Source organism: Pocillopora damicornis, chromosome 10, assembly GCF_964200805.1.
Source record: "Pocillopora damicornis chromosome 10, jaPocDami1.2, whole genome shotgun sequence".
Classification (NCBI taxonomy): domain Eukaryota; kingdom Metazoa; phylum Cnidaria; class Anthozoa; order Scleractinia; family Pocilloporidae; genus Pocillopora; species Pocillopora damicornis.
The window spans coordinates 13,108,435-13,124,276 of NC_142679.1; the positions used below are offsets into that span (position 1 = coordinate 13,108,435).

A 15,842-nucleotide genomic window follows, 5' to 3' on the forward strand; every position below is an offset into this window, starting at 1 on the left:
TTATTAGATGCCTTCACTGCACACTAAAACTGCAATTATAGAAGACATACAAATGCAGTGCTACAAAAGTAAACAGCAAGTTACTCTTCGTGGTTTTATCTAATAACCAGTCATGTTCTCTACTTGCTCATACGGCAACATGGTTTTTAAAGTACGTATTTTACAGTGATGAGAACATTGCTCTGTGTCAAAATTTTTTTTAATAATTAGCTTATCCACTGGGCAGATGACAATAGTATAGCCATCACTTTCTTCTGTTACTTTCTCCATCAAGCAATCAATGCTGTTTGAGATTTTTATCTTCAATTTAGACTGACAGCATTTTATAGGGGATTTTATCATATCTAAAATAATCAAGAAATTTCCAAAGATGTTCCTGATATTTTTGAAGATGTTCAGGCGATGAGATGGGAGTTTTCAACCTGCAGGTGTAAGAATCCTGCCCAGTGTGTGAGAGTTGACAGGAATTCCATTTACACAATCACCATCACCATCCTCAATATCATATTTCCATTCTCATTTCTAATCTCTAATCAAATGTGAATGTTATTTCTAGGCTCTTTTCAGCCACAACAAAGAGACCACAACTATGTACCACTTTCTTTCAAAATACTCTGGTGAAGAACAAAGGTTTTCACAAATCAACCTCACATTCTGTATTCAGTAGAACATTTCCAAGCAGTGGCATTGTCTTCACAAAGAGCATTAACTGCTCTTCTGTAGGCTTCATCTGGGGTAAATCCCACAAGCTTTGTCCCATATAACTTGACATTTTTCTTTGCAGCTATTTCTTTCACTCTATTTTCAATCTCTTCAGGATGTGTGTATTGAAAATTTCCTTCACTTGAAAGTTCCTGCAAGTAAATGGTGGACTTGATCATATATGTAACCTGTTAAGCTTGTGGTGTGTGTAGTGTTTTCAGAAAGGAAGGTAGAGCTTCAAGCCCTGGTCTGGTTGTTGTTCTGTGTTCTAAAACAGGATGCTTGATTCTCACAGTGTCTCTCTCCACCCAGGAGTTTAAGTGAGTGCTAGCAAACTGTCAGTGAAGCTGATGAAATGCTGGAGGATAACCTTCAGTGAATGAGAAGTAGCAATGAATATTCCCCTCCCCTCCCCCTCCCATTACAGTATTGATACACATTCAAAGTGCTACACCCATAGAAAAGCATAACAGGAGAGGGGGGGGGATACATGAAGTTATTTTTTCAGGGGGTCCCAAACTTAAATCAGAGTATAGGTTCAACACCAGGTGCCAGCCAAAGGCAAAGAAATGAGGGAGAAGAAGGTTAAATTTATATAATTTTTATAGACCTTGGTTTAATTTGATTTCTGTCACACTTAGCTAGAGCTTTCTTGATCTTACCTGCGCCCCCCCCCCCTTTAAATGCATACCTTTGAAGCTTCAACATTACAGGCAATTTCAACTCTTCCTTCATGTTCAAATGCCATTGATTGCACACCAGCCAAACCTCCAGGAGTTGTTGCACGGATAGCCTTGGCAATCTCTTTTCCTAGCTGCAAGTCCTGACAGTCTATAGTGACATTGCAATTGGTGATGTACGGAATAGCACCAACTCCAGTACAACCATACCTCTGCGAGGGAGGGGAGCCAAGATCCCACCCTACCCTACTGAAATCCATATCGTATGCACCTTGATACCAGTTAACAGCTTTCCGCCTCTCAACCAGTCCTCTGACTAAAGGCTGATCCGCATGACCGAATAAAAAAACAGAAGTCTCCTTTATATTGCCAACGATCCGTTTCCCAAGGTTTAGGGCTATCTCTCCGCATTCTGCAAGAGACACACTTGTGGTTATGGTATGGATAGGGATAAGGTCTACAGATCCAAGCCGGGGATGACCTCCTTTGTGTTTTCCCAGGTTTATCTCTTTGTAGGCCACCTGGCAAGCACGGAACACGCTCTCTTCTATGTTTTCCACCGGAGCAGCGATGGTTATAACTGATCTGTTGTAATCGTAGTCTGAGAAGATGTTCAGAACTGTTGAAGAACACTTAAAGCTTTTTGATTTGGAGGGAAAGTTAAGTGCTGCATTAGCAACTGATTCTACTATTCCTTTATTTCGCGCTTCAGAGATGTTCAGTAAACAAGCCACAACTCGAAAAGCTGGAGAGTTGCTGCCCATAACTGTAAGCTCCTCTCAACCAAAGGACGATGTGAGAATGGAAACGATTTTTAAGGACAGTTCCTATTGGTTTTTTTCATTTTCGCGGATTTTCGCGGGGAAGATAAAACCAATCACAAGGCTCGTTGTAAATGCCGTTGGATTGTGTCAGCGGTTTGAGCATATAGTAATGGCGGTGTGCGAGCTCGTGCGCTTGCTAATATTTAGTTGAAAATGTCCTTCGTTCGAATCCGTCTCACTTTTCAACACTCTCTGCCCCGTACTGAGCTCAAGAACTGCTGGTTTCTCGTTGACACTTCCTCGTGTAACACGGTCGCTGACTTAGAGTATTTGATAAGGAAAAGATTCAAGGCACCTTCTAAGAGTTGTTACGCAGTGAAATTGTTCCTCGACGATTTCCTTCTTCCTTCACAAGAGAAGATAGAGATCATTCAAAATAATGACCACATAAGGTGTCTATATCCCTAAGTTTAATTTATTTAACTTGTGGGTTAGGTATTAATTTAGTTTACTAGGCTTGTGCGTCGGTCCACAACGGCAGATTGTCAACTTTTAATTGATTTTGCTTCTCTAACATACTTTTGGTCTCCTCTCCTCGAAAGCTTAAACTCATTAATGTTTTTTCCTTTTCCTTTCCTTGTAAATCCCTTGCTTTTCACCTCTCACATACAACTCATCACATAGCTAGCGCCATTTTGAGTATACGGGAATAAGATAATGCTTCATTTACCCACTTACAAAGTCTTCTGGTCTGCACATTTGACAGGGTTGAGATCCAACAAACAACAGAAAAACAGATAGATAAAAAGGAAAGAGATGAGCAAGGTGAGTGGAATGGCTGTTTCACATTTAGTCTCTATAAAAAGACTAAATGCATAATTTTCTTTACAGACAACCACAGTCAAACCTGTATTTAGCAGTCACTCATGGGAAATGGCAGTGTAAAACTTAAAACAGACTTCTTGATACAGGTTCCACAGAAAAGGGGTATTATAAAAAAATGATATAGAATGCTATTATATGCTATAAATGACCACTTCATGGGCAAAAACATGCTCAAAAATACTACTGATTTCTGAGTGACAAACATGGATAAGATTTACTTGAAAGATTATTCTTAGTTTTGTTTGAGTGGTTCTACTTAAAAGATTGTTCAACGCCAATAGAGGACAATAGGAGTAAGTACAGGGTGATCACTACCACTTAATCGAGGTGACTGCTTCTTAGAGGTAAAAAATTACTGTAATTTAAGTGGTAAAAATTTAGGGACTTTGAAAATTGACTGCTTAATTCAGGTTTGACTGTATAGTGCAGAATCTAGTAAATCAAAAACAGGCATAGAACCATTTTATTAGAGATTGTTTTCTTAGCATCAATAATACTCATGCAGACACTTGTTTATAGCAGTAGAAAACAAAGGGGAAAGGAACAGAAAGAAGAGCAACTTACCAAATGCAAGGTATCATCAGTGCTGTTAAACCTCTCTTCTTTTTATTAAAATTAACAAAAACATTCCTTCAGCAAAATGTACCAAAATATGTCGTTTTTAGTGCTTCTTTACATAAGCCCTTGGCTAAGGAGACTGAACAACTACTCTGTGTGTTATCAACTGACCAGCCAGCTGACTTATTTTACAGAATTCAATGAAAAGTAAATTTGAAAAGTTTCAAATGGCTGAGCTCTTAATTAGGTTCCCATTATTTCTTTTTCCTTTGTGTCAGCTCTGAAAGGAAGAATATCAGTTCTTGCAACAATATACCTTACCTAACTAGAGGTCATGACTTGTGTAAGGAGATGAACTGAACATACAGTGGTTTGCTCCATGTTCTACTTTAAAACTGGTTTTAATGCAATGTTAAACCCCCAAAGATCAAGGATTTCATTGTTTCCTTCTCTCCTAGACTTTTGTGATGTTTGATGATATTTAGGTGTCATTGTTACACATTTAAATTCTCAATATTATATTTCCTTGGACTGAAGCCAAGCAATTGAGGACTGGTAAGAGCTAAAAACTATTGCCAACTCAAAACAACCATGTATCATTTAGATGGCTGACCATTGGAAAAACGTCATTGGGAAACATCAAGAAAATAGATGTAATATGAATTTATTCCCCTTCCATCCCTGATGATCAGGATGTTTACAGTTCATGTCTTTATAAAGTGACAAAATCTGGGATTGTCAGGAAATGGTGAAATCCCCATCTGTGTGAGATTGTATGACTCATAAAAATCAGCCTTAGCCGATACTTTATGTAATCTTTCAGGGATAAACCGAAAAAGAAACAAGTGGACAGGAACAAACAGGTTGTCAGTGATAGAAAGATAAAAGGGAATAACTTGCCAAAGAAAAGAGTACAAAATGACAATGAGATGCCTATGGAGAGTAAGAAGGCCAAGAGAGACAAGGTATCCTCACAAGATACTAAAGAAGTGGCAAGAAAAGATCCAAAGCCAAAAAAGGAAGCTAAAAGAAGACACAAATCAAAATTGTCTTCAGTTGTGGGGAGTGATGTTGGTGCTTTGTTATCACAGGAGAAGCTGAGTTCTACTAAAGCTTTTTCATCTACAACAAGCTCCCAAATGAAAAAATTGAATAAACCTTTGAAAGGAAAATCTGCAATCCAGCAGAAGCAAACTAATGGAATAAAGGTATCTCTGCAAGGCAATATTCATAAAAGGAAAGCTGCTTCATTGCTTTTGAAAACAGATTCAAAAAAAGGCAAGCATAGTGGAGAAGTAACACTTGGGGGTGATAGAAATGCCATTGATAGTGACAGTACTACCTCTAATAGCTCCAGCTCAGCAGACGAATCCAGACCCACAAGATTACCATCTCAGGTAAAAGTGAGTACATCTCTGTCAAGCATCACCCAAAGGAAGGTTGATTCTGATGAGTCAAAAAAAGATGCTCATAGAATGATGTCAAAAGAAACAAATGAAAAACAAGGAAAGAATACATGTAACTCTATTCCTAAATCATCTTTGACTTTGTGGGATGTCAGTGAGGGAACAAGAAATGACAGATCTTTTTCATCACCATCAGAATCTTCCAGGGGTGTGGAAAAGTCAGAGAACTCTTCTGTTTTTTCTCATGGAAGTGCGAAGGTGAATTCAAGAACTGAGAGCACCAGCAAGAACACTTTTTCATCCTTAGAAAACCCTGCATTGTCATCCAGAACATCATTCCAGTCACCTAATTCTGCATATAGTCAGACACTAACAAGACAAAAAATTGAGACATCTGACAAGCAATCTGCCACTTGTTGTAATACCAAGCAAATGAACACTACTGGACAAGTATGGCCTCTATCAAGTCCAAATGAAAGACATAGCAAAAAGCCAGGTATAGTCATTGTTATTACAGTCAAAGCTCTTGTAATGGATACACTTGACAGATTTCATTTTAAAAAACTCCTATTAATACAAATTCCTATAAGAAGCAAGCTCTGATAATAGAAATTCACTGTTTGTGTACCATTACAAGCAAGCTGTATATATAAATTGTATACATGTACCTAAACCTAAAAGTCTACATGTACCTAGACTTTTCTTGAAAAAGTAACGTGAGATCTTAACCCCTTAACTCTGTAGATCTGATTTTCAGTTCTACCCTCTAGCTACTACACATTTCCTTGTAAATGAGAATTTTGGTGTTCAATCAAGGTAATAAATTGTTCCTGATGAGTTTGAGTATTCTTACAACCTGTTTGCTGTATAATGTATGCATACTATAGGGAGAAGTTACATGTTAATCACTCCTGGGAGTTAAAGAGTTAAAGAAGACTTTCTGATGCAATGATTGTTAAAATTTTATGTCTAGAGAAGGGCTGGATGCATTATCACTGAGTAAGGAATGATCTTGATTTCACTCAGCCAAGTAAAATGTCATTTTGAGGGCAAAAGGGAACACCTCTTGGGCTTTATAAAATTTCCAATTCCCTGTGATATTGCTAATTGACATGTGATATTTGACAAGTGCAACAGAGTTTATCCCTGTAAGGCTAATGTAATATCAAGCAGGCAATTGGTATAGGTAATAACATGATTTCAAGTGAAATTTGGCATAAATAAGCATGAGCAAAAGCAACTTGTGGTCTTGAAAAATTTACAAGTGCTTATTTGCATCAAATTACATGAGAAATCATCTCATTATTTACAAGATAAAAGTATCACAGAAAGTCAAGACAGGCAAAATTTTTATAGCACACTATTTATAATCTGCACTCATCTTACAACTTTGTACTCTTGTTACATGAAAAACACACTAATTTCAGCCAATCATGAATGCTTAATTTTTTAAGTATGTTATTGATGAGAATAGGGAAAACATCAATTGGGGCACTATTAGTGGATCCATTGCCAAATTTTTTAAACTAACATCATAATTGTATCGCAGACAGAAAGGAGAGTTACTAAAGAGATCTTGGGAGTGAAAGGGATGAAGAGTAAAGAAATTGGAACATTGCTGAAATTTTTCTTGTTCATGTACTCTGTAACACTTGCAGACACCCTGTGAATATAGTTATTAACTGGGGTTCTCTCAGTGTCCATGTTATTTTTGTGGAACTCACAAAGACTTTTCACCTTCCTCACTCTCTAATAGAATCCAGTCAAGAAACCAGCCACATCAGATTTGATTCAGAGGAGTCTGAAGAAGAAAGTATTGACAAACAACAGGAAAACACTGGTTTGACTAATGGCAACTCAGAGCACTTATTAACCAATGCAGGTTTAACCCCATATTTTCCACCATGTACACAAAATCAGCCACCAGAGACCCCAGAAGCAGCTGTCAGTGAGCTTAAGGTAATTCCCATAAACAGGATACACTCTGCAGTCGTTTTTAAAACAATGGGCTAATATTATTTGTTTTTGCCTTCTGTACCAGTTGAAAAGCATCCCAAACTCACATCTCGAGAAAAAGCAAAAGATTCATAATTTCATGAAAGTGTCACATTATGACACCATGTTAAGTTACACAAGGAATGGTTGAGAAGTTGAAAACTTTAATTGAAAAGGAATAGTATGGGGAAAGAAATATAATGGTAGATTTACAAATGCACTTTCCAAAATATGAAGATTTTACACTTAACAATAAAACTTCTCTCTCCTTTTCTTTTCGTTGCGGTTTGTGGCATTCTCTGTTCATTGTGGTTTGTGGCACTCTCTGCTGTTTCAAGCTTGCTTTGTAATCACTGTTATTCCTGTTATAAGACCAGAGTCAAGGCTGCACACTACGATACAGGGGCCTGATGAAATGTTTGGGGCAAGGGTAACATGTGATGTAAAATAATCCTTTCCTGAGGGAATAAATGTACACTTTTTTTTTACATCATGACTCCCAGCTCCTTAGAGAAGAACCTTTTGTACTTTTTCCAAATTTCTCTTACTAAATACATAATATTATAAAGAAGTTGATGGTTCAATTATGCAGTGTGACAGTTCACTTAACCCATTGAGCCCCACACCTTAGAGCTCAGACCACCCCCTGAAATTCCAGAGAAAATGGCTGCTACAGTGAACACACAGACCACTGCCAAAATAATTTAAGATTTTAATGTCTTCATTTCACTCTACTGAAGGGAAACTGCACAAAGTTGCATATTAAATAATATACTTTCCCCCTGTCAAATTTTATTTTCAACTTGAGCATCAGGCTCTCTCAAAAAAAATTCTAAAGCTAGAGAACGGATTCAACTTCATGATGTACAGCGAGTCATTAGCAAGGTTGCCTTCAGCTTTGAAAGTATTTATCAGTATGATGACTCTCTTTTGCACTCTTATTCCATCAGAATCATGTAAAAAGCTTTCCCTCAAATACAACACCAAAAGACGGATCGCAAATTTCTCCTTAACAAAAGGAATCCTAAACTTTCTAACGCGGGTCAATTTTGAATTTGCCCGCCATAGCGACATCGCGACACGTCACAAGGCGCAGCTATAAAATTACTTTTTGCGAGTCATGAGCAAGAACAAACCAATTTTTACGCCTAAATGAAAAGTTTCACTTTGAACAATGCATATATGTTCTTCGCTTAGGCAAACTTTTGCTCCAAGCGAGTTACAAGGGGGCAAACTTTGCAGAGGAGATCGTTTTGGTCTTCTGCGGTCGGGTCAGCAAGATGTAAATATTTCCCCAGAGTCATGAAGCGGTGCTCTGGGATCGTTTTTTTTTAAGCAATCAACTCCAACAAACTCGTCAGAATCCCAGTACATTGCCAGCTGAGGAAGTTCATGGATTCCAATGAGAATGTTTAGCCCGAGATACGCTGAAATTTCCGCTTGAGTAGATGTGAACGATCGATCCCTTTCGAACGAGCGTACGCAACGGTGTATCGGACGATTTCGTCAATGTAAGCATCGTCGATAAATACATTGAAGAAATCTTTGGCAGTTGCATTTTCTCCGAGATCTCTGATCGGGCCACGACGAATGGAGAATTCCTCAACATTAATTTGTCGCAATTAGCTAGACCATTGAAGAGCATTTGGTCGGCTTTCTTCTGCGGCAGATTCTTCATCACTACTTTCGTCGCTTCCTTCTTCCTCCTCACTAGCGTATAGCTCAACATCGGAATCGCTTCCCCTTTCTTGCGACCGTAGGTCGAAAAAGTCTTCCATCTCGTCATCCACATTGCGAAGTAAGTTTTGTTCATGCGGTGCTTGACGAGCTTGTCGCTTTTTTCAATTTCTTCGATGATAAAACCAGCGAAGACTTCTTGCTCTTCATCGGATGAAAATTAACTTTCATCAATTCTTCCAGAAGCCATGTCTTAGACCACGACATATTTTTGAAAAATTTGTCAAAAATCGCACGGTTAACGTGGAATAGTGAGTTTGGTCTCAAACGAAAGCTTATTATTTGCATGTCACGTTTCACTGCTTTTCAATACCCAGGGGAGTTTTGTTTCTAAGCTACAGCCAATCAAAACAAGCCATTTCTGACAGGGCGCATGAGGGCGCATTGGAATTTCAGAGGGGTTTTATTTCTGGGCGCATGAGGGCGCATCGGAAGTCAATGGGTTTAAGCACTGCACAAAGCAGAATAGCCCACACATTAAAACATCCTTCAATTTAAGATTTTTCTGAAGGAAAGCCTCTTATAACAATTTACAGTCCTTTTTATTTTGTTTAGGAGACAACAATGCAAGATTACAGTCTCTGCACTCCACTTCATGGCCCTCCCAGAAGTAGAGATAAAATAGCTTACAAGGTTGGTTATGTACATGAAAACATTTATATACAATATTTATATTTTATTTGTTTGTTTATTTGTACATAGGTAGAAAGCTATTAGAGATGAGTGCTGTATGTCACTGTGTGTCACTTTATCAGTTATCATAGAAAATTATAAAATAATTCAAATAGTAAACACGGTTTTCATACTGAATCTTCTTGTGGAGTTCTCCTTGCCATTTATTTAGCAGTAACTCAGTTTCTTTAAGTTTATTTTGGGTACAGTAATAGAATAAGAAGGCTAGGCTATGGCTATGTAAACACGGAAACCATTTTACATTTTTTCATGAACAAATGAGAAAATCCAAAAGAGTTTATACATCACATTTATGCTGATGGGAGCCTTATTAATGTTAGCATAATAGTTTTTTGCTTGTTTTATAGGCCGAAAACTATTATGGTTTACATTGGTTGGTAAATTCCTTAAAATCTGAACACAACTTTTTTATCTTGTTAAAGAAAATCACAATATTGATAATAATAGTGATGACAGTAATAATGGTAACAATACTTTTTTAAATGTACATTTTCGTGGTAAAGTGCAAATCATGTTGTTTTTATTTTTATTTTTTTAATAACAAAGTGAAAGGAAAGATTAAGATTCTGAAGAAATCTTAAAGAAAGTAGTGGATAATGCATCCTACACTGCCAAGTCCTGAGTGATGTTTGTGAAAATTCCTTGTCCTTTGTGAGTTAACCCTTTAACTCCAAGTAGTGATTAACATGTAACTTCTTCCTATTTTATCCATACATTATCCAGCAAACAGGGGACACCTTCTAAGAGTCAATAAGAACTGAAATTGAAAAAAAAAATTGGCGGGAAAACGCGGGTGACCAAGTCGTGATTGGCTTTAGTTTTGCATCTGATTGGTTGAGAGAATCGTGCGACTTTTCTGGTCCAATCGCAGAGCGCAGTAAAGCAAAACCAATACAATCTTGGATTACTTTTTAAAGGAGATGGTTAGTTAACAACATTAGCCTTTGATAAAAAGTAACGATTAATTAAGGTTGGTAAATTTGCAAGATTTAAAGGGATCGTGCTAAGAATGATACGCACGCGGCTCGTGTTTATGAGGACTGTCGTAACAACGGGAAACTTGGAAAGTCTTCATATCAGTGGCCAATTTCTCTCATGAGACTATGTGCTTTTTTAATATTTTAGCCATTGTACAATCCCTTTTATGCACACTTTTCTTTCCAGATTTTTCAAATCTGTTTGACTTTAGAGGGGGAATGGCGCAACGTTTGACATTCTGAAATCCGTTTTCAATTTTGAGCACACTGACATACAATTGAAAAGTTACCTTCCATTTTAGCACCATGTAGAGCATTTGACAGGACAAATGCGAGTGAAAGCACCATTAACGTAGTCACCCACTTTATCTCCGATCTGTAACAAAAAATATCCTCTCTCACGAAAATTACAAACTTGCTCTTTCCGCGAAAACTAGTGGGGAAAATGATTGACGTCATAATAGCTCCTAATGACGTAGACGCTCGTGGAAATCGCGAAAATTCGATCCCATGCCTCTTGATTTTAGATACTCCGAGAAGCCAGTGTTGAAAAGACTAAGTGTAGCTCCTTAGGAGAACAAACACAATGATTAATGATATGTGAACAAGATTATCCGTTTCGTTTGGAGTTATCGACAAAGAGTGACACCAGGGCGCATACGTCATGCGACAACAATAACAACAAATTTTGTAGGCGCTGGAATGACATGTTATTACGTTATTGTCTTTGTTCGTGGTTTTCGTTTTTTGCTTAGCTTAGTTTTCACGTCTTCGTGGCTTTTGTCGCCTTCGTAAAAGAGTCTTGTAGTGTGAGCCAGGCTTCTTCCCGATACTTCCTGATCCGATCCGATGCTAGCAGAGTGTTAGAGTGCCTTCCGAAGGATCTCGATATTAATTTATGTCTTGGTATTTCATCCAACCAGCCAGTTAAAAGTCGTAGTTTGTAGAGTGGACTGGTCAGGAAACCCGTTAGGTTTTTTGTACTACAGAATATTGTTAGTTTTTTGGACCCTGCTATGCACAAGTTTTAGTTGTGGCCTTGTCATACTAAACGCACTGACCCTCTATTCATTTATTGACCCTTTACAACTTAACATTAGTATTCACATTCTCCACACTGACCCTTTTTCATTTCTTATGGCAATGATAAGGAGAATTTGTTTGACAATCAGGAGCGTCTTAAATCAGTGATCATTTCCTTTATTCTCATGACCTTTATTTTTGATGTAAGGGTGATCCGTAGGGAGAAACTGGAAGCCAGTCGCTTTTAGGAGTTAAAGGGTTAGGCTACAATGTGTGACCATATCCTTCGTCCGTGACATGATTTTAAGCAGTCATGTTTAGAGCAGTGTTGTCCATTTATTTTTGCGCGGTAATTTTCTTTCCTTTCTTGTTCAACAGATACTTGAACTGTCCGCCTCCTATACCCCTGAAATCTCAGATTACAAGGTGCTTGTTTCGACTCAATTTTATTTTTTTGTTTTGTCGTCTTCGAAAACTGCCTGGTGATGGAAACTCTTGGGGAAACAAAGACCGTTTTCCCGCGCTTGTCAAACACAGGTTATCTGTTTCCCTACGCTTGGCGCGCTTAGTGTATTAACTTACTTTGGGCACCTATCATATGTGAGAGCTTTGACCCCCTACAACTGTTCGTTGAGATTTGCCGGATGGTTTTCGTTTTGTCTCAAAGAGGAACATTTCTGTGTTTGCGTATCCAATTCACGTAAAGCAGTTGTCTCCTAACATATGCGTGTTTTTGTAATGCTTTGCAGGAAGGTACTGTTCTTGCTTTTGATCCAAGCAGTGGAACTGTTAAGATAGAACTCTCAAAGGAGTCGCTAAAGAAGTCGTTAGGTATGCTCCGGGTTAATCGTTTTATTAGATTAACTTTGGATTCAATATCACGAGTTATCCCATGTTACTTCCGTTTTGCTTCTCATGGTCAGTGATTGGTTAAGAGAACTAGTGTTATCCTTTTGACCAAACAGATGCAAAGCTAAAAAGTCTTGTGACTTGAGGCTGTTTCTTGTGAGCTCTTGTGTAATGTCGACCTTTGTCCTGATGGGACATCAACTGTATTGATAACGTAAATTGGCTACCGAAAAGAGTTTAAAAGCTGACTTTTCGAGCGTTAGCCCTTCGTCCTTCGCTCTGACGCAGGGCTAACGCTCGAAAGTTAAGCTTTGAAACTCTTTACGGTGGCTAATTTACGTTATTAATTAATTCAGCTGATAATGCTGAATAACAGTGTTATACTCTCCCATCGACGTAGCACCACATTTTCTTTATAAATTTTTCCCCTTTATTCCTTTGCCCTGATTGGCTGAGATGATCAGTTTGGTGTTGGATAGCGTTAATCACACTAAAATTAATGTTAAAGGGCTCATTTTGAATTTTGACGACTTGGCTGTGCAGCTTTCAGCTCGAAATTACTATTTTAATTCATCACCAATCTTAATTCAGTATTTTTGAAACATTCAAATCAATCAAACATTCGCTGACCTGATACAGCATAGGTCGATTTGGCGACAAGCGCGGGAAAACATGCAGCCGGGACTAGGCGCGGAACGCACGCTTAATAATAACGTTCAACAAACAAAGGAGAAGAAAGGCATCACCTCCTTAACAGCGAACGGCTTCTCGGGGCGACTGCGTCGTTTACTTTGTATTTCATATGGTTGCCTGGAAGCTCGTCCTTTATAAATAAGGCGCATTTTAGCTAGATACAGGGAAATAATTGAATGAACAGATTACCCGATTAAAAGCTATTCTTGTTTCAAATTTTTGTAGGCGACGGAAACGTGACCGGAAAATTTGATTTGGTTTACGATGAAAATGAAGAAAACGGAAACGATGAAGAGGAAGAAACTGAGGTGAGAGTCCTGTTTGTATATCTATTATTCTGTTTTTGAACTCTCTGCACCCTAGCATCAGTATCGGGCCATATTCTCCATATTCTCTCAAAACCAAACACCATATTCTCCATACATTACCTAAGGCGATGACAAGGAGACTTTATCTAACAGTCAAGAGCTTCTTTAGTTGGTTTTTATTTATTTTATTCTCGTGAACTTATCGTTTGATGTAGGGGTGATATTGTTTGAAGAAATTCATGAAAAATGAGAAAAGTGAATTACTGATCATGTAACTGTACGAACATTTCCCATACAGCCGTTGGGTCACACCGTTTTGCAATCGAGTGTATGCAGAGTTAACGAAAGTACAATTGAACTTTCGAGAGAAACTGAAAAAAAATCGAGGTAATCTGCGATGGACTCTCTTCTTGTCTAAGAGAAGTTGCCATACTTGATGATGTAATTACTCTCTATGTTCTTATTTTGAACGTTGCATTTCAGACTGTTGTGCCGTGGAATTCCATGATTGATCCTGTTCTTGTCGAGTAACTCAGTGAGACTGGTACACCATTGGTTCACCTATTTCTTTCTCTTCAATCGATATTGCCCTGTAAATGATAGACAACTTGGCAGGACAGTGCTACACTGGGAAAGACGAGGAGCAAACGAGGGGACTGGGACAGGGGCCTCTGGTCAGAGCCTTGGGATGTATCAGTGCCAGTTAATTGATGTTATAAATGAAAGCAGTTAAATGACAGACTGTGGGAAGATTAGTCTCATCAATGGAAACGATTTTGAGAAAATTGAATTTCAATACAGAGAATTTACACAGGGGGTGTGGTTAAACAGTCTTCAGTTTTTATCTATAGGTTACAATGACTGTGGCGGAATGGAAGTATTTCAGCCCCTGCTCTCATCGTCGCTCTCTGTTCCACTTTTATCACTTGGAAAGACAGAAACCCATCACAAAAGAGTGGAAAACATTCTTTTAGAAATAAATTTACTTTCTACTTTCTTGCGATTTTCACACATGAACTAAAGTAATTGGTAAGTTAAAGTTTTTGTTGCTGCTATTTGTTTCTTTATGGCAAAATTAATGTGTGTGACAACAGGCGTGGTTTGCCCTCCTTTCTAGATACAGATGCTAGTATACGAAGCAGACTTTACACATCCTATGGCTGTTCAAATAGTCATTCATTGTGCTCTTTTCATTTGTGTTGTAAACTGAAACGAAAACTCAATTACATTGGTCCAACTAATAAAAATAAATTAATGAATCAAGAAAAAAGTAACAACGAATTACATGACACTGGCGCAGTTGCTATGCAACTGACTACAATTGGATTGGTTTGAGTTGAATCTGATCGCCTAGGAAGGTGATGCAAGTTCAAGCAATTAGAGTGCTTTTCGATTGTGTGTCCATAAACAAAAACGAAAACAATCACAACAGCCAACCGTAGCGAGGAAAAAATTACCAGGAGCTAGTCAGAACTTGAGGTATAAACAAACAAACTGCCTGAAGCACGGGAAGACGCGAGTGATCGAATCGCGGTAGGTAGGTTTTAGTATTGAATCTGATTGGGTTATATGATGGCGCCGGTTTTCTGGACTAATCACCGAGCGAAGTCAAACAAAACCAAAGAAATTCCGGATTACTTTGGACACTCAATTGAAAATTGTTCTTTGGAGCTTATTATGTAACGCAATTTTCGGTTGAAGTAGTCAGTAGCTTGCGTGGCTGGCTGTTTTTAAGGCGCTCAATGAACATCTTTGTTGGTTTCCGTTGCCCAAGAATACGAAAAGGGTTTACGCTGTGTTGTAGGGAAGAATATTCGACGAAAGGACAAGAAGAAACGAAGTTGGCGTTTGGTTATCTCGCGTTTATGAAGCGAGTAAAACAGGAAAGAAGTCAATAACACTGTTGCAGTACCTAATTATAAGTGCACTATGTGAATGATTAATTATTAAAGAAAATGGTGAGATTGCAGACAGTATAACGGAGGAAGCGATTCCAAAACTTTAAAGATAATCATATGTTTCTAAGCAGGTTGTCGCAGATTGGATAGCAATTCTAAAATTACGTGTTGAGAGTGTCGTATTCGCAGCCCCTAGTGCACTGCTCATTGTCCCTAAGGTTTACCTTGGTAAGAAAGGTGGTGGCTAGTCTTCTGTGCAGTAGCTTAAATTGAAAAACAATAAATTTTGTGATTTTTGTGCATAGAAAAGGAGTTCTGTAAACAGCCTTCCAGTCGACATTATCTGGTGTTTCGAGCATGCATTCTGTTGCCCATTTTCGTTGGGCCTCAAATGGGTTTTTTTGTTTTTTGCTCGTCAGAATTTTATATGTTAGTATGAGACTGATCATGCAGGCCACAAACCTTTCTAAGAAAATGGACTAATTGCGAAGCTCATTTATTCAAGACGATATTTGTACTTAAAGGAAATCATGCAAAAAAGGAGGGTTGTAATTGTATTGAAGATAGATAGCATGCGTGATTTCGCTTGCACCTGCAACAATGTCCGGTAGAAACAGTCAAAATATAGACAAGGGTTTTCACTTCCGAAATATAAAAAAACAACGACAAAAAAA

At 38.2% G+C, this 15,842-nt stretch overlaps 2 protein-coding genes across 5 annotated transcripts; one reads left to right on the forward strand and one right to left on the reverse strand.

Annotated features, from left to right (window-relative positions):
- Nucleotides 1-181: 181 nt before the first annotated feature.
- On the reverse strand, nucleotides 182-2,198 carry LOC113671739 (uncharacterized). The gene is made up of 2 exons (XM_027187991.2): nucleotides 1,394-2,198; nucleotides 182-854 (listed from the first exon to the last, which is right to left on the reverse strand). The coding sequence occupies exons 1-2, from the start codon at nucleotides 2,144-2,146 to the stop codon at nucleotides 648-650; spliced, it is 960 nt and encodes a 319-aa protein (XP_027043792.2). The 5' UTR covers nucleotides 2,147-2,198; the 3' UTR covers nucleotides 182-647.
- A 76-nt stretch (nucleotides 2,199-2,274) lies between these two features.
- Nucleotides 2,275-14,540, forward strand: LOC113671754 (uncharacterized). 4 transcript variants are annotated; one of them, XM_089184186.1, is made up of 10 exons: nucleotides 2,281-2,598; nucleotides 2,913-2,971; nucleotides 3,554-3,605; nucleotides 4,413-5,491; nucleotides 6,752-6,954; nucleotides 9,283-9,360; nucleotides 11,799-11,846; nucleotides 12,170-12,251; nucleotides 13,188-13,270; nucleotides 13,754-14,540. In XM_089184186.1, the coding sequence occupies exons 1-10, from the start codon at nucleotides 2,360-2,362 to the stop codon at nucleotides 13,799-13,801; spliced, it is 1,971 nt and encodes a 656-aa protein (XP_089040312.1). In that variant the 5' UTR covers nucleotides 2,281-2,359; the 3' UTR covers nucleotides 13,802-14,540. The 4 variants fall into 4 exon arrangements, 2 of the variants coding, with proteins under 2 accessions (XP_089040312.1, XP_027043808.2); XM_027188007.2 differs by having other exon boundaries at nucleotides 2,282-2,598; nucleotides 3,551-3,605; XR_016180261.1 differs by lacking the exon at nucleotides 12,170-12,251 and having other exon boundaries at nucleotides 2,275-2,598.
- The last annotated feature ends 1,302 nt before the right edge of the window (nucleotides 14,541-15,842 follow it).